At 42.2% G+C, this 25,522-nt stretch overlaps 1 protein-coding gene and 1 long non-coding RNA gene across 2 annotated transcripts in view; one reads left to right on the top strand and one right to left on the bottom strand.

The window, feature by feature from the left end:
- The window catches only part of znrf3 (zinc and ring finger 3), a 67,014-nt gene that overhangs the window by 2,948 nt on the left and 38,544 nt on the right, over window positions 1-25,522 (bottom strand). Inside the window, exons 3-6 of the mRNA XM_034871283.1 lie at window positions 8,713-8,787; window positions 4,633-4,764; window positions 3,231-3,341; window positions 1,673-1,840 (exon numbers count right to left, since the gene is read on the bottom strand). Coding sequence (XP_034727174.1) covers window positions 1,673-1,840; window positions 3,231-3,341; window positions 4,633-4,764; window positions 8,713-8,787 — 486 coding nt within the window. The remainder of the gene's footprint in view (window positions 1-1,672; window positions 1,841-3,230; window positions 3,342-4,632; window positions 4,765-8,712; window positions 8,788-25,522) is intronic.
- LOC117944479 overlaps window positions 5,510-25,522 on the top strand; it is a 23,180-nt gene continuing 3,167 nt past the window's right edge. The window contains exons 1-2 of the long non-coding RNA XR_004656594.1: window positions 5,510-5,646; window positions 16,293-16,301. This is a non-coding gene — a long non-coding RNA (uncharacterized LOC117944479). The remainder of the gene's footprint in view (window positions 5,647-16,292; window positions 16,302-25,522) is intronic.

Genomic DNA, 25,522 nt, shown 5'->3' with positions numbered 1-25,522 from the left:
ATATATATATATATATATATATACATATACACAATATATACACACACATACATACATACATACATACATACATACATACATATACAGTATTAAATTTAACTTTAGGATTGCTGCTTATAATCTAAAGTAAGTCAGGGCAACTCCCAACTTTAAAAACTGCATAATGATGTGTGACACACTACAACAGGGTTTCATTTCTTAGAAGGTGAATACATATTTGAGCAGCTGAATGTCCAGAAGGTGGCAGCAAAGCTGTACACAACTGTCAATTGTGGTGATGGTTTTGAGTCTTGATCAAGTTTTTACCTCTGAGGAGACAACTTCACATCATGCCAAAAACAAAACTCTTAACTAGATGCCACACCACAGTACAAATACAACTTTGATGCTCAATGTCACCACTTTCTGGAACAAAACAAACAAGAGGCTTACACCTGAGGATTGATATGAAAAGAATGCAACACTTTGTATTCAGATGGAGATGAAGAACTAGCCTGGAGGAATTCCAAGACAACAGCAGGAGCACTATGAATATGAATTATAATATTCTTCTCCAGTGAGCGCTCTTTCATTGCCATAAATACTTGACTCCATGGCTAAATGTGACTCATCTTTGGGCTCTTTTCCACCCAAGCTTTTGTTGCCTGGTTCACTGCTCAAAAAGAGCTTTGATGCCATTCAGCCTTTTATATCGCCACTTCCTCTGTGCAATCCTGGCGCCATGCTTTGTTGTGTTTTCTTCTCCTCCTTACCGTAGAGAGACATAACCACAAAAAAACTCACTCATGCACCAACTATGTCCCCCTGGGGTTTGTCCCAGAGTCCGTGTTAAGGATGAGCAATGCTATTACAGTAAACCCTCAAAGTCCAAGATTAGGATACATATTTTGACAACGACTCCTTTTAAAGATTAAAGAAAGCCACACTGGGAAAACAGGAAGCACAATCACAACCCAATGCACTCTGGGTACCGTTATCTCTCCAGGTGCTCTCAAAGACTGAACCAAACATCTAAAAGGCGCCGGAAAGAACGTCACCAAAGACCGCGGGACTATGGTCCCCAAGCACATCAGGGGAACTTCCATTCTATTGTCCACAGAACTGCATTATGTTTCATGTCTACAGAATACGTTATGAAAAGAAAACATGCTCAGTCAGTGGTTAGATGACCACACTAACACTCCCAGAGTTAAGAGGTTTCTCTTCCACATGGTTCATGAAGTATTTGGGATGTAATTACCATTTTTATAAAGAGATTTTTACCTGGATTTCTGTATTAATTAACTTATATTCTCACGGCCATAGAAGTCAGAATTCCAAAGTTCAGAAACATTCCCCCTTCTTTTCAAGTTCAGTTAACACGGTTTTAGGTGTTTTGTCACTTTTCTACATATGCAAAAAAGTATACATGCATATCAACATAAAAACAAGAAATATTTACTATTGAAATAATTATGTGCTGCTATAGGACCCATATAGTAATACTGCGTTCCAGACCGTTTTTAGCCCGTAGTCCGACTTCAAGTCACGACTGACGACTTAGTAGCGTTCCAGGCACAGTTTATGGAGATTTTATACCACTGTTTGCATCATACCGTTTAGATGTGAAAGTCAACAAAGCAAATTAAAGTCAATCCTTTAAAGTTAAAAAGGACAAAGTGTCTTTTCTTACCTCCCCATCAATGTACTTTTCCAGACAGATGGCGCAGTCCGAAGTGGAGCTGCTGCTCAGTGAATCGGAGGCTCCACAGCTGCTCTCGCGCTGGCCCTTCCCTTTAGCCTTAAACTTTCTCGTCTCCATCTTTTCCAAGGCTTGGATGGCCATTCTATTCATGGAGCTCTGCGGTGGGGAGCAAGGTGGGACAGGTTCAGCGGGGATATCTGACTGTTTGATTAGCAACCTTTCACTTTTATAAAGACCCTTCAAGTATCTGTAAAGTTTAACATGAAAGTCAACAAACGTCAAAGCTGCAAGAAGACAGTGAAATGACAAAACTAACAAAACACTGAAGTAAACTCAGCAATGATGTTTTGAATCCCGCAAAATGTCTACATGCCAGTGATGGCAACTTTTGAACTGTGTTCCTCTTTGCTGATGTTAATGAGACAGGGTTGATATCACGATTTAAGACTTTTCTCCCCTGACACAATACATCGTTTTGCAATGTTTGACTGATGCATTAGCAACTCTGACTCTCTGCTCTCACTCTCTAATACATTCAAAAAATGGTGACTGAGAAGTTGACACATGCAGAACTACTTATTTGGATTAAACTTAATGTTTTGCATGTGTAGCAAACAGTGTGATTTATAGCAAGCACTGCTTGAACTGTTAGTGCATCGTTTGTGTAAAAGAGTTTTTTATGCTCATGCGCAGGCTTAACTTCAAAAAAGGATCTCTGGAGACCGTTTCTTTCTTTATGTCGCCTCGCAACTAGATAATTGAAGACTTTATAAGGACCTGGATTTCCTGGTCAGATAGAGAGCACTGAACATTGGAATGAAAGTCATTCTCATCACAGGATTGTCAAAACATGAAACAAAAAGACTTAAAAAAAAATCATTATGTTCAGTTTGTAATTAGCTGTAGTCTTGTGAGGGCAAGCCCTTAAGGAATCCTTCACTAAACGCAAAAGTATTAGTAAGTAGTAAGCAGTATTCTTTATCCCTACTGTTTACAGTTAAACTGGATAGGAAGTGTTAATCCTGCATTAACAATATCTACTCCATAAGAAGTTATTCCTTTTTTACATTTCAGGACAGAAAGGTTGTTTCCACTGCTGTGCGACACACACACACAGACACACACACACACACACACACACACACACACACACACACACAAAACTGTTTTGCAGTCTTTACACACACAGACACACGTGTGCTGACAGGATTACACCTGTCTTAACGGATGCCGCTACAGGTTTTCTTCCCTGTCATGACATCTCGGTGTGTTTAGGCTCCAGCAGACAACCGCTCATCATTGTTAATTAAACTTTTTTTTTTAGACAGTCAACAGCAGCACTACTGTCGCCTGACTCTACGCCTGCAACTCAGAGTGAAGTCGTCTTGACTGGAGAAAAAAACAAGGCACAGCGTTTTATTTTGGTGTGTTTTTGTGTAAGAGGCACACTTCAGTTTTGGTACTTTATAAATGCACTTATGCACAGGTAAATAAATACGTTGTTTCTGTTCTAGTAGTGATGATGAGTGTGTGTTTAGAGACTAACCTGGCTTCTCCTTTGCTTGAGTTTGATCTTGATGAGCAGAATGAGGCAAACCAGCGACACAACCACAAAGAAAGCCAGGAAGATGCCCATGTCAAAATATTCCGTGGGCTGCTGTGGAAAGGGAGGACAACAAGAACACAGATTTTGTTGAATATGCTGTAAAGGGGTCACTAAGAGGGTTATGCTTGCCAGAAAACAGTCACATTTTTCATTCAGGGTATTTGAATATAGCTTTGTTAGTTGCAAAGCAGACCAGAGTACTCAATGATGTAACTCATTCGACTCGTTAGTATACAATTGAAAAACAAAACTGGGACACATTTACACATAATTCACTGCTGCTTTCTGGAATGAATACATGGTTGATTATTCACGCCATTCACTTCCATCTCAGAATCGTTTTCCTCTTGTTGTTGTCAATTTTATGACTGTCAGTAATTTACTCAGGTAAGTGCTACGTCTCTTACACGAACAGGACCATTCTGCAGAGTGGCGCTGAAACGGTTTCGCTGATTAAACCACTATGTTGACATGCAGAAAATGAATAGTCAGACATTTTGATAACTGACTCATCTTTTCCAAGCAAACACGCCAAATATGGGGTTTTAGTTTCACAAATACGAGGAATTAAAGTTTGTCTCTGTTTTACACGTATCACTGTGAATCAAATAACCTTCGGACTGTCGGGGGTTTGAACCTATCAGATTGTGATGAGCATTTAACAAACTATGAATTATTCAAGAACATAACATTAGTTGACAATGAGTGAGTTGCAGCCCTATTGCAGATTGGACGTAGGAGGAAGGAGTCTACTTAACTAACTTAAAGCTATAGTGAGTAGTTTCTGTCTCCTCCATGAGGAATTCTAAGCAATGACAACAAAATTGTCGGCATCGCCGCCGTCCACTTGACACAAGCCTTGCGTCATCCCGGACATTCATTAATATAAAAAAGTTATGCACAAAAGCTTTAAGGATTGATTTACAATCAATTTAATCAGCACCTGAAGAACTGGTCAGAACTCACTGAGAATGGCCAGATTGTTTCATTCTTTATCAGAAGAATGTCTCTTACCGGACAGCCCTTTCTCTTGGGCTTTCATTATGTCAAGTTATTTCACCTCAAAGTGTGCTGGTCCTCTTATCAAATATTCCAAGCAAACAAACAGCTCTTTGAATAGCTGATATCAATCTCCCACAGTGCTGCACCCTCGGTGCAGGGGAGAGCAGAGAAGAAAGGAAAAGGGTCAGATTTCACAGTTGGAATTTTCGTTTGTCTTCACATCTGAAAACGTCTCAGCGCTGTTGGGAGCGTGGGCCTCGCAAACATGGTCACCTCTTCCTCATGCTGCTCACATGTGCCTCAGATTAGTGTCACACACAAACATGACATGAGCGCTTACCCTCGGTGGTCTGTGTTGTATCCGAGCGCGAGCCACTTTCTGCTTGTTGACGATGTTCATCAACTTAACGGCGTCGTTGCCCTTCACGTAAACCACCGGCCGCTTCAGAGGATCCTCGGCAACCTGGTTTAGCTGAGGAGAGGACAGAAAACTACATCAAACACAGATGTACTAATACATAACAAAGGTATACTTCTTTATCTAGTCAATAATGAACTTTTGTTTAAAGTGTTACATAATGTCTTTTGTGTCATTATGGGAAATGTAGGGTTCAGAATCTTTTTTTGTGTGGTCATTTTTAGCCTTTATTTTTTTGACAGGACAGCGGAAGAAATGAAAGCTCTGACATGCAGGAATGACATGCAGCAAAGGGCTGCAGATAAGAGTCAAACCCTGGCCCGCTGCGTTGATGAGTAACCTCTATATATGGGCGCCCACACTACCAATTGAACTATCCGGGTGCCCAGGATCCAGTTTTTTTTTTAAAGCTTGACCTATACTAGAGATTAAAAGTCTATGGCCGTGGCTACACTCGTCTTTTCCATGGGACATTTGTCATCAGATCACGCCAAGACGCATGAACTAGCCAGTCTGTACACGCTGAGATCAGATCTTGCTCTAATGTGATCCAATTAGTCAGGTGACATGCTGAGGATGCCTGGCTCGCATCGAGTTCAGATCTCAGTGAGCTGTGGACTAGTCTGGGTATCACCGGACCAAGCTCAATCTTTTAAGATTGAACATTAGTCTGCTTTGTATTTTCTACTGCACAACTCTGTATGCAATTGGAAAGTCCTTCACCTAATCAGACCAACGATCCAGGTGACGTTCTTTGCAGAACGGGCGCTTCGGTTCTCTTAATACATCCATGTTTGGTGGCAGTGATGTTGAATGTAAACAAAAAGCTGCTTGCCGTCGCTTCTCTCTCGTCATTGTGTTAAACAAGCCAATAGCGCGCCAGGTGGATAAGCTAGTTTGGGATTGGTCCCCGCAGATTTGTAACGACAGCAAGATGTACAGGTTTCCAGTCTGAGCTGCAGCGCGAAATCAAAGATCGGGCTGGGTTTACCCAGTCTAGGTGTGGACGGCAACATGGGCAATTTATCAAACGTAGGTCTCATGTCATCTTTCTGTCCCACAGGACTTCTTTTCCTGAGAGTGAGCATAAAGGAAAAGAGGAGAAAAACCGGGGCTGAAGCACAGCTGAGACCGTCTTATAGCGTTAATCACTCATCTCGTACGGGCCCTCCTACCATTGCAACAACAAAAACAAAACAAAGAAAATCATGGAAAGCATTGAAGTTGAGTGTAACCCTGGCCCTTCTCAGCTTCTGCTTCTTTTTTTTTTTTTTAAGAATATGCCTTTTGTGAGTCCACCAACTGTATGCAAGTGCAATTCTAAATCACAAGAGTACAGCTTTAAAGGTCCCTTTGGATTCATTCATTCATTCAAACCTTTATTTAACCAGGATAAATCACTGTCATCATAAAAAACCCTGGGTCCTAAATCAATTCATCAATCAATCAAAACAGTGACATACAGACTGCCTTTCTGCAAGGGCCTTTAAAAGACCAGCTACTTCAACTGTAGTTCATTTTTAAGCTGATTCCATGCGGGACTTCAAAATTAAAAGGTTTTTTGACCAAAGTCAGTGCAGGCTTTAGGGACTGTTAACAAAAACAGATCCTGTGAGCGCAGGTGATATGTCCCTGCAGACCTCGGGAGGATGTAAGTGTTCAGATAAGGAGGAAGACGTCCTAATACTGCCTTATAAAAAAAAAGATGCCAGAGCATCCAACGCCGAATGGAGAGGGAGAACCACCCGACCCGAGAATACAGCAAACAGGGAAGAGTGAGAGATTTTAAGTTTGTGATGAATCTCAAGGAACCATGAAACACAGTGTCCAAAGCATGAAGACACTGGGAGGTTGAATACATGTATGCATTATCACCATAGTCCAAGACAGACAAGTATGTTGCATTTACAAGTTGTTTTTTGCTTCAAATGATAAACAGGACTTGATTCTAAAGAAAAAAACCTAACTTCAATTTCAGTTTTTTTACCAAATCTTGGACATGCAATGTAAAAGACAGTGATTGGTCAATGGTAATATCCAAGTTTTTGTAATGTGACACTTCTTCAATTTTTGTACCAGAAAGTGTACAAATGCTTTGGCATTGAGATTTTAATTTTAATAAATGTTTCTAAAGTGTTTCTAGTTCTTCATTTAAAGCGGTGAATTGCAAGGTTTTTACATTTGAACAGGTGTGTGGGTGGGGGAGAGGGGGGGTGATTCTGACTCTAATAGACCTAACCTCTGTAGTGTCCCATGATTGTCTAATGTTGAATGTTCTAATGAGTATGCATGCTTTTTTTACTTAAGGTTCTGAGAATAATAAAATGCTTTTAATATTGCATAACACCAATGCATTGTGGCTAAAAGCCTCCATCAGAACAGGGTATCAAAAGCTGAACACTTTTATCCTAAACATGATGAAATGACCATGAAGTATTGAATGCTTTTGAATTATACACAAGACAGAGTGCCTTGGATTTTTCTTTTTTATATGAATATAAAAATCAGAAATCCCAATTTGGTTAAAGTTCTCAGAATTGACACCAAGTGTAATGTGACATAGCTTTTTTTAAGGGGCCTTTCAGCAAAAAGTTTGGGAACCACTGTTCTACTGCATGGGATGTGTCTGAGAGGAAAAGGCATGAACTTCTCATCTACCAACTAGAGAAAATGACTTCTAGGCTTAAGACATGGAAACTGTGGTCGCCGTTGGCCAGAGGGAGCCAGGGGAAACAGTCAATGAAGAGTATGTTCTGGCTTTTGAGTCAGTTGACATACCCCATTACTCCCTCTCTCTCTCTGTTCTTCCCTCTCGTCTGCTAGTTGGTATTTCCCTTGGGCTTTTCAAATTACAGATTCCGAGGATATTCGCATTTCTATTTCTTCCGCTGCCGTCATGTTCTCCAGTGAAATACTGTACGTTCTGGTTTCAAAGTATAGACTTTGAAACTTTTGATCTCTCGCTTGAATCTTTAAGAAATGACTCCACCAAGACCTTGGCCTGGCCTCTGACAAACAATACCCCCTTAAAAAGTACACCTAAAATTACTATGACAACTTGAATGTATTACTGTTTCAAGAGAGTGAATTCACAAACTCAACTTTTCCTCAAACAAAACGTTTTAGCCACAATTAGCACTTGGCCTCACATTAAGAAAAAATTGAGGCAAAAAGGAGGTCAAGTGCATAACTTCATAAAGCTTCTCTCCTAATTTCAGCCCTGGGACTTTAATTCTTCCTAAGCTCCTCCTCCCTGCCCCTCGGCCTTGTGGGTCCTGTCTCTGCTGATCAGGCCGCTCTGACTGGAAAAGCCTCTCAGGGGAATTTAACACAGCCGCCCGGCGCTGCCTTTCATGTGGTCTCTGCAATCCCTTTTATCTCTCAGCTACGCGCTTTACGACCCAGCGGCAGAGAAGAAGCAGCGAGGAGGGAGAGGAGAAAAGAAGAGAAAAACCTGCAAGTCCAGACCTGGCGCGGCGAGGATGAATACCACAGGAGAATTCTTGCGACAAAGGCGCTCAGTGGAGCAACTTGTGTATTATACATCTTAACAGCAAAGACACATGAGCAAGAAATTTGGACAAAGAAGAAGGAATGTGAGTGTCTAGGTGTGTGACAATAAATGCACTTTGTTCTTTACTGTAGCCCATGTGTTTGGAGTCATGGTTTAGTGAAAAAGGAACATGGACATGCACTTTCAGTCTTCAGAGCGCAGTGCACTCCTCCAAACACAAGTAGGAGAGCTCAAATGCCCAGAACGGTTAAATAAGCAAGGCTGATCACACATGCTTTTGAACAAAACTAAAGGTGGAAAGAAAGATCCTTGTTTGTGCCAACAGCAAACACACACACACATAGACACACCGTCAGTCAGAAGGGCAGGGCCTGCTGCTGAGCTTTCTTCAGAAGTCTTTCACAGACACACCGAGACCGATTAGACTGCTTCAGTGTTGTTGAAACGTGAGTGTGCAAATGCCTGGATAATTTTAGGTGTGTACAAACCTGGTCGATGGCATCCGGATTCTCTGACACATCAAAGATGACGGCTGTGGCTCCCCGCTGCACTGCTCTCTTTGCCTGGCAACACAGAACAAAAGTAACCGTTAGACATATTCAACAACAATGCAAAGAAAAAAAAAGCCAGGGAATGTATGATCACAATGTCAACTTCAAGGTTTTCACATTCAAATTCGGGCCACTAGAGGGAGTTTTTTGCCTAAGTGTAACATGCAGATCATCTGGATTGAGCAAATTAGAAAACCAACTGAATCAAAGAAACCATTGACAACATTTGCTAGGGTGCACATGCAGTCTAAGTCTCTATTTCTCTGAAGTCATCATGATAGTAAAGCTACACCACCTTATGCAAATAGTATGACAGAAGCTGCTTATGCATGCATGCATGTGATGCAGCTCTGCATGACATTTTAATTGAATTCTGCTGTGCATGTTCAGGAAAGTTGAATAAAGTTACAAGACTTTCTCAAACTGGCAAAAAATGTGAGCTTCTTTCATCTGAGAGCAGGGAAAGTCATAGCACAGAGGTCTTTTGAAGACATCTGCTTAAGGCAAAAGATAAAGGAAATGCTTGGATCTGCAGTACCCCAAGTATCTCCTTGCAGAATCCAAATTGGCTTCCCTGCGTCTAAAAAAAAAAATCCTTTATCTTAACTGCTTCTTTCCCCTACAACCCGTTCTCACCACGCATGATTCACGGTGCCCTATTTAGACAACGTTTTGATGTCGGCACTACATGATCTAAAATAGCGTGGCTGGATCATATCCTGGTATTATCAAGTGGCCTTGGGTTCTTGCCAGCAGAGGGGGAGGAAATCAAAGTGACCATGTACAGTGCTGTGACTCTGCTGCCGAGTGGCTGGAGAGCGCCATAGCTCCAGCCAGCAGGCACTTACAGAGGACACAGAGAGAGAGAGACAGGAGATGGGGGGACGTGGTACGTGCGGGGGACGCACAATTGCTCTTCTCACATCACACCATAATCATTTCCGAGGTAACAGCACTTAACAATGGATGTTTTTGGCCAAAGAGGAAGGGATTTTTTTTCAACTGACCAAATAACCACTGCAAACACTATCATGTACTACAGAATACACAAAAAAGGTTTCTAAAGGTGGTGGTCCACCATTAGCCGGCAGAACAGCCTCACTGCTCCTTGACATATATTGCCAACTCATGCTTCCCTGCATCCTCTCTCCTCCCGTGAGCCCCCCCGCCCATAATAGAGGATCCTCCAATCTCTTGAATGCACCACAAGTACTCAAGGAGTGAGATGAGAGGATAGTTCTGCAGGATCATAGAGAGAGAGAGAGAGAGACAACATTGATGTATTCAACGCAGCAGTCTTTTATCAAGTGGTGTAATGTCTAAATGCTGCATCTCCACTTCAGAGATACAGGCATGTGGCACCTCATAAGTAACTGATGTCACTTAAGACTGATGCTGTGGGACCAAGGATTTCTCATTTGCAATCTTCAGCTCCTCCGTCCTCCCGTGTCTCTCACACTCCTGCTGGGAGACACGTTAGCATTATGAAAAGCACCCGTGTATTGTCCTAGTCTAAGGACCTCTTCTGGAGGGATGAGCAACATTCTGCTAAATGTTTGATCTCCCCCTTTTGGTGTTTTGATCACTGTGGCGGAGAAAGCGCTGTCTAACACGTCAGTTAGCTCAAAGATGTTCAATGGAGGCTGGTGAAGACCACAGCATATGATTGACATAATCTTCATACCTATCGAACTGTTACATGACTGCTCTTCCCCTGTATGAAAGCATCTGCATTCCTTATGTTTCTCTACTCATTATTCCATCGTTTGCTAACGGTTATCTGAATTTTTATAATAATCTGTCAATTGTTTTTCCCAACTAATGTTTGGGTCTATTAATATGGCCACCACCAGTTCTGTGATTCCAAGTGAGATCTTACTTGACTGATCAACAATCAAAAAAATGTCATATGTGGAATGACATAAGAACAGCAAATGTTTGTTATGTAGACTGAAAAAAGACCCCATCTAAATAGTTAGACCCCATCTAATAGTTTGTTACTAGTTTTCTATCCATCGACTAATTATTTCAGTATTTACAGTACTAATTTTAATCACTATTCCTCTAGTCAAAACAGTTTGAAGATTTTGAAGACTGTTGTATTCCATTACTTTAATGTTTGAAGTTTTTTTTTTATTTTATTCTTTCTCCTGCAGTCCAGGCACAGAAGATCCTGCAGCTTCGCAGGTCTGTTAGTTGTTTCCTGCCGCTTTAAAACTTAAATCATAATAGATTTCCTAAACTCTTGCATAGTTGATAAGGTGGCATCCAGTGTGAGTGTAATTGGCCGTAATATCCCTACTCCCTGTGTGTACTATGAGTCTACGAGAAAGATGTAGATGATTAACTGTAGCGGTCAAAAGTAGTACGTGTAGCTAAAGTAATTATACTTCACCAACATCTCTACTCAGTATACATGGCAGCCTTCTATTGCTTAAAGCGAAGAGCCTCTTCTTCCTCCAAAACAAGTAAGGGAACTAGAGGGTTTTTGCATTCTCCAGAATCAATAACTGTCAATAATGACACTAGTAAACATGTCTAATTTTTTAAATAGCAACACATGTGATTAGATCCTCTTCCATGCAGGTACCTTTGGTGGGACTAACTGCTGCATGGACAAGTCCCAGCAGGACCAAATTAGAAGCAAACTAACCCAAGGCCTTTGACATAATGGGTGGCAAAACGTATCACTCTCTGTGAATTCAACTTTAAAAACAGCTCCAGGAAAAAACAAACATGATTGTAGTGTGTGAGTTCTGTCTCTAATAGATGTCCCCTTGGTTAAATCCACAAGAAGATGTTTATGAATCTGACTTTCACAGCTCGTTAAAGACTACTTAACCCTGCAAACTGATTCGATCTTTCCCAGCAGCGTAGGGAAGCCTCGTCAAACACCCAAACATTAAGACAGCGACGCGTTATAAATACAAGCACTTTCAACTTTCTCTTTCGGCCGGCCTCATTTACATAAACTAACATCACTCTTTTCTGTCGCTTTCTTCTTTCACTTTTTGTACTTGGGAAAAGTTCAAAAGCAGAATGAAGCAAAATCTCGCTCAGCTTTTCCCTCTCACCCAGTTTTCTCTCAGCTCCACACTGCCAGGCTCCAGCCCCCATTTTATTCAGCACAAGTCTGCTCCCTTTGATGTTAGCTCTCCCAGTTAATAATTAATAGCTCTTGGTAAGACGCTTTGAGAAGAAAGAGATTCTCCCTCCTAAAGAATCTCCACTCGGGCAGGCCCGCGCTGCAGTGCAGGGACTTGCCTGACGACAACAAAAATGCACCCACAGGCAAACTGGCGCTCTTAAAAAACATGACACATCTCCTTCGCAACCCCATAAAAAACGACAACCTCTGACACCAAAGCAAGCATCTTGCTTTGCGACTGTTGTAATGTCATTTCTTTCTTCTTTGTGACTAGGTCACATTGCTAAAAAACAAACCCTTCAGTGAGGAAATACTGTTTACTTCACTGCCTCAAACTGGCTATGGAATGCCAAGTGGCAGAGATCCTGTGTAAGGAGATATTGTGCAAGCAATTTGAGACAGCATTCAGCCTTCTGCTACAAACTTTCGAAAAAGAAAGAAAGATGATTAACACGCTGGAAACATAAGCCTTCATCTATACCAGTTTCACTGAGATGGAACAGGAATTTTGAGGAGTGTCTGAGATTACATTTTAATCTTCTCAATTGTGAGTGGAGATGGGATCAAGATACGCAGATGTTATCATTTTAAGAATCCAATATTTTAAGGGTGAATGCAGCGGTAAAGGACCAATTCAAAGAAATCGTGGACAAATTCAAATGTTGCTTTTTGAGCCATCAGAGTACAAAGAATTGTTCAACAAATAGCAGTTTACACAATTTGGCTTTATACAGCACACCTGAAACTATCAAAAAAATAAAAAGAGGTACAAGCTTTAAGAGAAGATGGAGACTTACAGTGGGGGAAAGGCACTACATTGATTTATTTCAAGCTTACTGTAATCTTTTTAGGTACATTGTCTTTGAGCATTTCCATGTATTTATGCCACTTCATACTGCTCCTTTACTACATTTCAGAAGGAATTATTGTACTTTTTACTGAAATCAGTGACACCAACGCCAGAAAGTACTTCTCTTAACTTTTCAAATGGTCTTATAACCTTTTTAGACCCAAATCATTTTCAATAATCAAATATTTCACAAAAAGCCAAAGATATTAGAAAAATTAAATGAAGACTACAGATTTGTGTAGCAGAACTTTCCTTTAGAGGTTCACAGGTACTTCCCAATACTAGAATTAGGGTACAATCTTCCCTGAGTGAAGGAAAACCGCAGCAGAAAGTACTGAGAAGCCAGTCTAGACACAGAGGAAAATGAAAGCTATGTTTAGCATCCCTAAGTAAGCCTGCCAGCTTGTAAGATCTGACGGAGAGAAATTCTCACTCGTCTGGAAAGAGAATTTTTCTCAGCGTAGCGCTCACTTCATCATTCACATGGACTGAGGATTCACATATTTACACACCAGCTCATGCAGTTACTAAACAATGCATGTTCAAACGTGCACACACATTCATAAACGGGCATTGGTTATGTGCTCACGTGCAAACACACACACAGAGACACACATCACACACACACACACACACACACACACACACACACACACACACACACACACACACACACACACACACACCTTGAATACTTCCTATATCCCCAACGTTACCACACACACCCCTGAATTACACCTGCAGCATCTCACCTTCCTCCTTCCTCTATCACATCACCCCTTAGTTTTTCACTTTCTTCTCCTCTGCATCCCTCCTTTCCCTTTCCTCTTCTTAATGCTGCACCCCCCCCCCCACACACTCTTTCTCTCTCTGCACTGCTATAATTAAGGCAATTAAGTCTTCAGAAGACTCTCCACTGCTATTATGCTGTAATTTCATGTTGCCTCCTGGCTTTTACAGTTTATTAAAAGATAAAGGCATACTTTTCTCCCATGGATTTTTTTTTGTATGTGGTCGCCCCTTTTTTTCCTCCTCTCTCCTTCCTTGCTCCCTCTCAGAGCAGGCATGTGTGCCAAGACGTTATTTACATTCAACTAAAATAAAAGCAAAGTTTTCAACGTGGCTATGAGTCATCTGATCGGAAGCCTGTGCAGCCTCGGAGAAACAAATGAAAGAAATTTGTTGCTCCTTTAATCTCCTGAACGTACTGTGCTTTTGCACATGAAGTCATCTGTACTATCTTGACATTTTCATTACGGGGTTTAATCATTTCCCCTGTTCACGAAGCAAATTACTCCTATCTTTCTGATCTCCCACTGTTTGATGTTAACAGACTGTTAATCTGTCATAACCTTTCATTCTGTTTACAGATAATTAACATAACTGTATTGGCTGTGGGACTTATAATCAACTGGTTTGACACCCTCGCCCTGCTACGTCACATAACCGCAAAAAAATAAGGACTTTCCTGTTCCCATATAAACTGAACTCAATAAACCTCGTTGAGCTTAATCCTGCCAATGCCTTCTTTTCACGAATCCCCTCCCACTCATATTTAAGGTTTCGACTCACAGCCAAGCAACTAAACTACAGTTTAAAAAGAAAGAAAGAACATTCTCTGTTTGATGAATGTGTGTCCCTCTGACTTTTAAACAAGTCAATGTTTAATTTCTCCATCTACCTTCTCAATCGTTTGAACTGTGCCATATTCCTGTTTAATATTAATTGAATGCTGTTAAGCCGCCGGCTGAAGCATTTTAACACGAGTCCCAGAACGTCTGAGGCAACATTTCTTGAGCCGCGTTAAACATGTTTACGAAGCACATAAAAATCCACTTGTCTGACGCACCGGCAAAGGACAGGGGCCGGCAAGCCTGCTCTCTGTTTCAGCCGCCTTCATATAAACGACAGTTTAACGAACATAAACACATAGTGGAAATAATCACTTGACTCTCTCAGGGAGATCAGTGACTCCCATTAATATCAAACTGCAGATGAAAGGTTAGGAAGTGAACACAGACATGTTTCTTGAGTGTCCGTGTTCAGTTTAAGAGGTACAATTTGTTCACTGAAGCTGGATTCATTGTTTTTTTTCTGACCGCTAGTGGGCAGAAACAAACACACACACACACACACACACACACACACACACACACACACACACACACACACACACACACACACACACACACACACACACACACACACACACACACACACACACACACACACACACACACACACACACCTATCTGTCCCACTGTGTTGCCATCCCTGAGGGAAAATCAGTTCCTATGGGTTAAGTATCTTCTTTCCACCAGTTAAATCCCTAAATGGGAGACAGAGTTGTGGAACAAACACAAAAAAAGAAGCAAAGCTCATAGCTTTGGCTCCCTTTTGAATCTATTTTCTTTAAGAGGGAGATGTTTTTCACCAAGAGGCCATCTTCTGGATTGGTTTGAAAAGCCTCTTTTTATAAAAAGGTGGTAAGGTCAGCTTTGGAGGAAAAACCAGAGCACTCTTAAGGGAAAAAAACAACAGATCAGCGAAGGAGCCTGCAGTTTTCTGCAACGATGCTTCTGCCATCATCCAGATCCAAGTCGACATCTCTTTAAAAGCTAAAACTCTCTTCATGCATTTCTGACAGACCTGACTCATTTTCCTCTTCTTCACCTCAACCCCTCCCACCCCACCTCCAATTCTGTCCCTGCCTCAGCGCACAATGTGGAGAGGCCATTCACCCACCATTGCATAACCAGAATAATACAAGAGAACTGTGCTCTCTGTGTGTGTGTGTGTGTGTGTGTGTGTGTGTGTGTGTGTAGCTCTGAGGGGACCTCACAGTGGACCATGGCAAAGAGTCGGTCCCATTAAAAAGCAGAGAGTGAGTAAGGTGTACTGGTGAGCACTCCCTCATCATAAGTCCCATACATCAACAGGACATCCTGACTTTGCATAAATATGCACTCCGACTTTCTTAAGCCAAGTGGTGTGTTGTCTGTACGCATTTTGAGCTATCCGCGTGTATGTCTACGCTGTATATAGATATGTATATAAACTGACATGTTTTTCAGAAACGTGACATGCTGTTAGGTTTAGGAAAAGGAGAGCCAGTTGGTTATAGAAAAAGAAGAACAGCTTTAGTAAAAAAAGAAACCAACGGTTGAGTTTAGGAACCGCGACCCACAGGACACAAATGAAACGTGACACGAGGGACGAGATCCCCGGTCTCTTGGGTGAAAGTCCTGTGTTTTACCCATCCGCAACCCCAAAAAACCTCCTTATGTGGATTTTCGCCCTTTCATACTGCACTATGGCATAATTTCACATGCAATCATAGGGTAATGTAAGTCAATAGAGGCCAAACGGCTTTGATAAACAGCTAAAAAGCGAGTATAAATCTTGACAACACGCCAATAGTGGCGTATGAATTGGCGTCATACATACGCCATTTCATGAGATCAGTCTGCATATATATTATATACATACATACATACATACATACATACACATATGTAGAGATATATAGTGTCTATGTCACTTTTATCTACTTCCTATACTGTACCAAATCCTGACCCTGATATTTACTGCCAACTACTTGTAAAAAATACAGAGCGTGTATTGGTACAAAAACACCAAACTGTTTGGGCAGAAAAGCCTTCATCGGGGTTACATAACAAAGAGATAATTCTGAAATATTTAAAGGCTTGTCATCATGTGGCCGTAAAGTCAGTTTTTACAAACTAACAGACTGTTTTGGATCTTTCTTCAAGCACCGAGTTGAATTCTTCCGTGCTTTCAAACTTCCTTTCCTACCCCAATGCATTATTGTCTAATAAATTAAGATCAGGAAATTAGTTTCTATTTTGTCTGTTGTGAAGATATGATAAAAAATAAATAAAAATAGTGAATGAATGAGGCTCGTGCAGTGGATTTAAAAGTAATGAAATTTAAAACATCTTTCTTTAGAAATGTACATGATTGTCTTGCTTGTTGTGCACCACATGGAACATTTCCTGTCTCTCTCCCTGGTTTGATGTCTTAGACAAACAAGTGACACAGATGCAAATGTGTCTCACTGCTGCTAATCAAGAAGCCTTTGAGTTTTCTTTACTCTCGCTGCCCGCTGCTCTGCCCTGCCGAGACCAAAACGCCGGGGCCGGAGGAATGGACAACCGCTAATTGAATTTCCTCTACTTTTCCTCTCCGTCCCTCCCATGTTGTTTTCTTACCGGTTTCAGGCTCTGGCCCTTTGTGATTCACAGGAAAATAAACAAGCTTTATGGCTTGGGACAAGAATACTACTTTTAAAGTGCTTCTTCTCCACCAAGTGCCTAATCTGGTGTTTGGATGAAAGTGACGGGAAGTCTTCGTTAGAAATGATTAGTGCTAAACATAGCGGTTTGTTATTTATCTGGCATAAAAAAACGGATTATCGGATTAGTGATTAGTCCTATCATTCGGCAAAGCCCTTCATGTTTTCTCTGTTAACCTGTTTCAAAGAACAGCACCGTGTTAAGAAAAACGAATGCATGCATGTCTCATTTTTTATATTTGAGAGAGATAACTTGCAATGGAAAGAAGAAAAATCTGAAATATCGATATAAGATTTGGATTTTGCTTCTCAGCAGTCAGCCATCAAAAAAACGACCGAAGGTGGAAGCAACTTTTTCTGGTGTTGAAAAATCGGAATTACCATATTTTTGGTATGATGAAAGCTTTCAAGCACGTAGGGCGGACACTACAACTAGGGCTGGGACGATAACCGCATCCCTGCGGTAACCCTATACTGTGGTGATAAAATCATCAAAGCATTTTTGTTTTTGGAGATTATACTCTTTTTTTTTGCCGGTGAAAGTTACAGGAGTGCAATATGCCCATCATGAAATTGAATAACCCCATTAACCATTGTTTAAGTTATCATCATTGACTTCTTGACTGTCTATCTTAGGTTCAAGGGATTATGGAGAAAAAACAGAACTCACATTACTCCTCACTTCAGTTTTGCACAAAGGTGATGGACAGACAAACAATTGGGAGATTTCATGTGTCCAGGGTCCGACATATGTCCACGGCCAGTAAAACAGCAAGTCGGGCAAGTCGAGTGGCCAGTGATATTGTTTGTGACGATCAAAGTCACGAGTCAGTTGTTTGTAATTTGGTTTCAACGTTAGGTGCAACACTATCGAACGTTGATAAGAAAAGGAGTTCGCTACCATAAACAAGCGACAGAAGGAACCACCACAAATAGTCCACATATGCGTTGGACCTTCCGTAGTGGCACCTTAAACCCAACCAGAACGGAGCTGCTGCATGCTCTCCTCCTTCGCTGGGAGCTAGCAAACAGTGCAGATGCATTTTTGCGACACGAAGCGTGGTGTTGGGACGTAATACATCCATGGTTTATGTTCCATGTTCTTGACAGGCATCCGATTGGACGAACGCATCACATCGGTCTGGCTACTTCGTAATTTCAAAACAACAGTAATGGCGGCTTGTTTGTAATACAATCCAGTATTTTACAAAAATAGTTCACCAAAATGTGTTTCTAAAAACATTTTTAGCGAGAAATAGACCATTCAGTTGCTGAATCTATCTTCATTTCAAATTAAAAAAGGTTAGTTTGAAAGATTTGTGTCTACTTCTATATAGTTGCTTCGCGTTTAACGGATTAATTTGCTTAAAGATGGACCATCTGCCAGTTTTTTGACGTGCAGCATTTTTTCAAATGCAGAGCTGCCTTCCCAGGATGCTTTGCAGGCGTGTTAAAGTCGATTGATGTCACCCATAGGAATAAAGCGGATCTGCACTGTAACCCGTCTTCCCCGGCATCGGTTCAAGAATATTTGCATCCAAATGGATCCATTTGTGACTCAACACGCTACCTCATATTTCAGGTCTATAGGTGGCACTTTTTCTGATATAGAAATTCACCAACAAACAAGGCTAGTGGTCGAGGTGTGTGGCGATGGCATCATCAAATTTTTCACCATAGGACCAGGTTAAAAAAAAGGCTGTTTTCAGGCAGTGCATTTTACGGGATTCGTTTGGACCAAAACGATGCAAAACACTCGCGTTTACACCAAACAGCGTTTCCGTGTGGATGGCCCCTTATTTGTTCAGAATATTGTAGGTTGAACTGGTCAAAAAAAGCACAACTGGCCTAAAAGACAGGAAACCATTTATATTGTTTAGATATGGCTGATAATGGTAAACTACTGGCTGAGCCCATCTCTTCAACAAAGAGCAGGCACCTTTTCCTTTTGTTTTGCCCCAATAAAGATAACACCAAAGGTGTGTTTAGCTCACTCATCTACGACTCCAATATAACACCTTTATTGTTTTCTTCCTGTAACAGTATACTTGTCATAATCCATGATGAACCTACTACCAGATGACATCCAGGGGTCACAAGGTAGTGTCCTTAAACACAGTTTTGAGCTACTGTCCCTCTATTTTACAACATTTTAGAGGGAAATATTGTACTTTTTACCCCCCTACATTTATCTGATAGCCAGTTACTTTGCAGATCAAGATTTTCTTCTTATGAGGTAATATAATCCCACTTAACCGCGATCCAGATGTCTTGTTAAAATGGATTGTTATATTATGCTATTGGTCTCTGATAAACTATGCTAATGTCTCTCGCAGTTTCTTGCAGGTACATTGCCATACTTCCAGCCCCTTCCTATCTCCCTATGTTTTTTTTCTCTTGTTCCATTACCTCACTGTCTCAGAGCATGGGCAGCTCCAATGAGACGCACGCACACGCCCAAGCGCACACACGCACACACAAACACACACACACACACACACTTCCTTTCGCTAGGCCCAACTTTGCCTTCCTGGCGGCGTATAAAAGAAAGTTCCAACCCCAAGAGCAGGATGACATTTTCACCCCTGCTATCCCTTCAGTAAAGGAATCATCGGTAGTGGGAAGACGCATCAGATTAGCTGTGTGGGGACCAGGGAGATTCAGTTTCCAGCTCCCATGCCAGGATGTGGGCCCGAGCCTTAAAGACAACACGGCCCTGACATACACAGCGTGGCGTAGGACACGAGGATTCTCATGCACACAAGCACATTCCCCTACAAAGCAACAGGCTTAGACGGAGATGAGAAAAAAGACAGGGCTTTGGTTGACGTGGGTGGATGTCTGGTCCTATCTTTTGTAAGATTTACTTTTTCCACGGCTCATCTTTTGATCCAACACCACCCGTCTTTTCTGGGTTGCAGTTTGATAAACAGGAGAGCTTTAGTTGTGGCTGGATTCTGACTTTCGAATAACAAATGTGATTAAGAACAAAAATCAATGTAAGGGTGGGAAAAAAGAAGAAGGAAAAACAACTCCAACTCTCATTTCCCTTCCTGTCTACTTCTACCACTGTTTTCTTCGCCCACCCTCACCCTCTCCCTCAGTCTCTCTCTCTCTCTCATCTTAAGTCCCCAGGGCTCCTTTCTTCTCTCTTTAAATAGGAGCCTGAGCTGTGAAGTCTAATAATGGTCATTTGGCCTCCCATTGAAATCTGGGTAATTCGGCCCAGGGACGGCTCACTTTGAGCCACATGACACAAGGAGCTTCCCAGTGACCATGGAAACGAGCGCAGTGGGATCCTGGGTGCCTCCAAGCGCCGTGAAACGTGGTGAAACGGTGATTTAGTAGAGGGTCTTTTTTGTTGCAGGGGGAGGGGTCGGGGATTGAAGTTGGAAGGTGGGTGAGGGTTCCAACACGGCCGGAGGGGGGGGGGGGAGGGGGGGGTTGAGAGCGGGAGAAAGACATAAAGAAACAGAGGGAGAAACAGAGGGAGAGAGGCCCCTGCATGGTCACAGTGTAAACTTCTCCCGACACCCCGCCACGAAGAGCGGCCAAGATAATATCAGCAAGTTGAGGCATACACAAACATGAAAGGAGAGCCCGAGAGGCAGGCCCCTGAGTGCTCCGTGCTTCACAAGCTTTTTTGTCCCCCTTTTTTCTTCTCTACGTGCTTCTCCTCCTCTCTATTTTTAAAATATCTCTTTCTATCCCTCCCTTCATGCTGTGGTGTTTGAAAGTGTTTGTTTTGTCCATTTGTCCATTTTACTCTTCTTGTAAAGGGGTTAAATCTATCCCCTTAGGAATGCAAGGGTAGCTACACTACTCATTGCTTAAGTGTGTTTTCAGTCATGTAACTTTGTGATTTAATTTAAAGGGATAATGTGGCACCAAAACAAAATTGTGTACTTTAGTGAGTTTGTGGATGCCTTTCAAATCAAAATCTCTATATGAGAGCTGCCTGGAACCTTTTTGTGGTAAAAATGGGTGAAATATGTTCTAGAACTCTTACATTTGACAAAATCTCTTCCAATGGCAGAAAAGCACATTCATAGAGTAACGGAACTCAAATTAAAGGGAAAGGAAAACCTCTGAATCTGACAAGGCAGAGATGTTACTAAAACTTTAGCCTCCATTATACCCATAATTTAAACAACACAAAACTGACTTTCAATGTGCCGCACTCAACTGAAAGGTAGAGCCCCATCATTTACAGCACAAACATAGGAAAAATTGTCTCATCAATATCCTGCATCTTTATGGCTCCACTGTGAAAAGAATTCTTCTAAAAACTCTGAAGGAAAAAAAAATAAGCTTCATCCATGTCGAACTCAAGCCACTGTTGAAAATCAATCGCTATTGTGGCTTCGCTGCAATTTAACAAAACATTCTGGAGACTGCAGCGTAAAACTACCGCAATTTTCTTTCTGTTATCAATGCGCTCTTCTTCACTATGGTCTTTGCAGAAAATGAAAAAGAATGCATGAAAAAGAAAAAAAGGAGTGAGAAGAGAGTGATGAGAGAGACACGGTGAGTCATTCGGCCGTCTGCATCACAAAACAAGCTGATCCGTCAGCCTTCTGCTTCCTCCTATCCAGCTTGATGAACAGTGGATGAAATAATGCGTGCACATTATTGAAATCACACGGATATTCCTATTCCTACACATAAAGGCTGTCTTAGAAGTGGTCTGAAAACAAAGCCAAAATGCACCCAGTTTAATCCAGGATTGAAGCTTCTTTACAACAAGCCCCTGTGGCTTGACACCCTACTGGCACTGCCGTGGCCTCGGGACGACCTCAAGCACGCACCTGAGTGTGTAGGACAGCCAACCTGGCCGCAGGCTCGGAGCCAGTCGCCCGCAATATCACACTCGTCTGTCTGTTGCCATTTCTTCCTTTTAATATACGTCTGTCTCTTCTTCACACACACACACACACACACACACCTTGTATACTTCCTATATCCCCAACTTTACCACACACACACACACACACACACACACAGACACACACACACACACACACACACACACAGAGATGCCAGACACAGTTAGAGTCCAAAAGCCACTTAGCACTAAGACGCAGCAGCTGTTTGCTCTGGCCTGCTGTCACATAGTGCCAACTTGAGGGTTAGGGTAGAAAAACATACAGACACACTCAGATGTGTGCATCTGGCTAAAACTTTCAAGGAGCATGCTTTATTTCTGGGAGGATATGCCAATCTCAAGATCTTGAAACCTTTCTCGTTGCTCTAGTTATTTTTTAATGCTTTGTAGCGTCCGTCTCGGGCCAGTTGCGCTCCGCTGAGATGAAATGTTGTCTTTGGCTGGTGTTTAAGGTGGAACTGATCGTGGTTCAGAGACGAGCTGGTCAAGGGCAGCGCCAGGCCACACACAACAAGCACATACCAGGGAGGTTTACATGCTATGCAAGCCAAGAGGCTTGCTTTACACAAGCAACAGGGCTATGTGGGAGGATGGGTCGCATTTTTCTGCTTATGTGTGTACAAAAAAAAACAAAGTTGTTCCAAGCGAGACACAAATCCCAGCCACCCACTTACCAAACCAGACACATTCTCCTTCTTCGTCTCCTTGAGAAGCCAAACCTCTCTCCCTTCCCTCTGTCCTCTAACTCCCATTCCTCTCTCTATCCGCCACCACTCCACTTCTCTGCCTTTCCTCCCCCGGTGGCTTGGGTTGGGGGCTGATGTCATGAGAGCCCGAGCAGGATGAAAGGGGAAAAGCCGGCATGCTAAGGCCCCGTGAGGCCTTTGGACTGACATTGCGGCACTTGAAAGAAGAGATAGCTCACTGGCACAGTGACAAAGACCCTGACCAGCTGGGGTCACCAATGAAAGCCAGTGGCATGATTTCATATTCCAGAGAAGCTGCCAAAATCGCAGCGTATGTTCGTGAAAGACAGTGTAGTTAAGAAGGGAGGGGGCCAGTTCTGAGAAAGTCAGGCAGCAGAGAGGAAATGACAACCGAATATATATTATTGACTGCAATAAATAGTTTAACTTGAAAACAGATGCATTGGTGCGGAGGTGTAAGCATGATTTACAACATTTACAAACACCTCAAATAAATGAAAGATATGACAAGCCGGAACCAAAGAGAAGCAAGTACTGGTCTACTAGTACTAAGGTGCCGTGCAGTGTCATCCACATATGATACCATTACCCAGACTAACCACTTCAAAGAGTGTCTCAAACATAGCTGCAGTAGGGACCGATTTGCTCATAGTATTCCTGCTGGTGGGGGGACTGCTGACCGACTGCTGTGGCATACAGAAGTCAGGGGTTTAACAGCCCTACAGCTCTTACTGGAACCAGACAGGAAGAGCGGGAAAAAACTGTGTACATATATGTGACACACCATCACTTTGGTGAGGTTTGCACGGACTTCAAAAGGCCAACCAGCTTCTTTTCCTCCACTTCCTCTACTGCCAATATTTGCTAATTTCAGAGCCTCTCTCTGCAACAGAGCAGTCTAAGATTCTTGAGTCACTAAGCACACTTAATTTAATGTTAGCTGAAATCACATATTGATTTAACATGTTGATATAATAGTTAAGACAACGGCATAAAAAAGGAATGTCTTGTGTAGAAGTTCTATGTTGACCAGCTCCTATGCACAGGGGGGCTTTGTGTTCTCAGACACATTATATTTAGACATGGATTGGCGTAAACAGCATTTTCTCTCCTACAATTCTGTTTTGTGCGTTCACTGGGATCCTGTAATTGAATGGAATCTAAATTGACCAGACAAGACCCCAACACTGTTGGTGGCAAAGTGGCAGCAAAGTGGAGTGGGCTTTTGGGTTCAGTCAGGGGACAGTCAGGAAGGGGGGCGTGGGTTGACGAGCATGAGGCCAGACCAGGTGGGGTGAGTGTGTAAGAGTGGGCATAGTATCCGGTCTGGGGCTGGGCATGGTGGCCTGGCTGACTGGGCAGAGTAAGCAGACTGGCAGGGGGTAAACATGGGCCTGTCTGGCCTGGCAAAAGTGCCGGTGCCAACGCAAAGCACCCAGCTGTGTTCAAGCCCCGAGGCGAGGGTCTGTAAATATGCAACAATGGGCTTTCCCTCCTCTAATTACAGTCCTGGCTGAATAAACACAGAGGAAACTAGAGTGGTCTAGAGGTTAGGGAGCCTCGCTGGAGCCCAAAAGGTCAAGGTTCCTGCTATCCTCACTAAAGCATCCCTTAGCAAAACATTAAACCTAGAATTTATATAAAAATGGCCAGGTCATTATCGCTGTGCTTTGGCTGGTTCCAATAAGCAGAAGGTGTGGGTTTCTGGTACCCGGGTGTCCTTGTGGCTCCTTTGGCTAAGGCGCATGCCATGTAGCCGCCACTCCCAGCTCTCCAATCTTTGTGAATGTCCAACAAAATGATAATCTCATCAAATACAGCTAAACAAAACTGACAACCTGTTTCTCAATCTCAGCTTTCTTTACTTACTTTGATTTCTTTACCATCAAAAGGTATCTGCTGATGTTGTAGCTGGACACTGCACTAGTGATCAGGTTCATGAAGCATATTGGTGATGATTCCTTAAAAGTACCTTGCCACACGTATTTCATTACTTTGTGGTAACGTCTGAAGTTCTACCATGGACTCTAAAAATTTTTTGTGTGGAAAAAAAATGCCTTGATCACGTTGTTTCAAGCCATTCTAGCGTGGTATAGAAAGCCTGAAGGAAGACTCCGCTCGATTTGTGCCAGTTCTCATTAATATTCAACTAAGCTGCTTGACTCTGATTGGCTAACAGCTAGCCAATGAGAGCCTGGCTGTCAGTATCCTTAACCTAGCGCAACTGGGCAAGCTCATGAATAGTAATGGGCTTAGGTAACATGACGTCAGACGGACCAGCTTTTGTTATTGGCCAGATTTCTCCGCTTATTTCTTTTCAGTGGCTAGAGCTGACACAGGAGGTAGCAGTTCATTTTCACATTCACAACATAACACAAACACATATGGACCTAACATGTTTGTAAAACCAGTTGTATGTGCCAGGGAACCTTCAAAGGAGTATTCCACCAGTTTTGCTGTGTACTCCTATAACATTGTCGGACCTAACATGGTCGGTTATAAAAACAAAATCAAAATTGATGCAGCAGAACCAAAGATAGCGTCTTTTTTATTCCACCCATTCTTCTTCCTATCACCCGCAATGCAACCCAACTTTTATCAGACTTCACACAGCTTCCTGTGGCTTTATACCATGTTTGCCTACCTATGCAATAGCATTTCTGATGACCTGTAAACAAACTTTGATGTGTAAAATTATTGGAGTTCCGCTTTAAATGTTCACTACCTACTATTAGAAATAACATAGCTTGGGCGCCTGGGTAGCTCACCTGGTACAGTGTGTGCCCATATACAGAGGTTCAGTCCTCAACACCGCAGTAACGGGTTCGGTAAAAAAACAACA

The sequence above is a fragment of the Etheostoma cragini genome, chromosome 5 (assembly GCF_013103735.1).
Source record: "Etheostoma cragini isolate CJK2018 chromosome 5, CSU_Ecrag_1.0, whole genome shotgun sequence".
In the NCBI taxonomy this organism is placed as follows: Eukaryota; Metazoa; Chordata; class Actinopteri; order Perciformes; family Percidae; genus Etheostoma; species Etheostoma cragini.
Note: the sequence above shows the minus strand (reverse complement) of the source record. Positions and strands in the feature narration are given on the sequence as shown.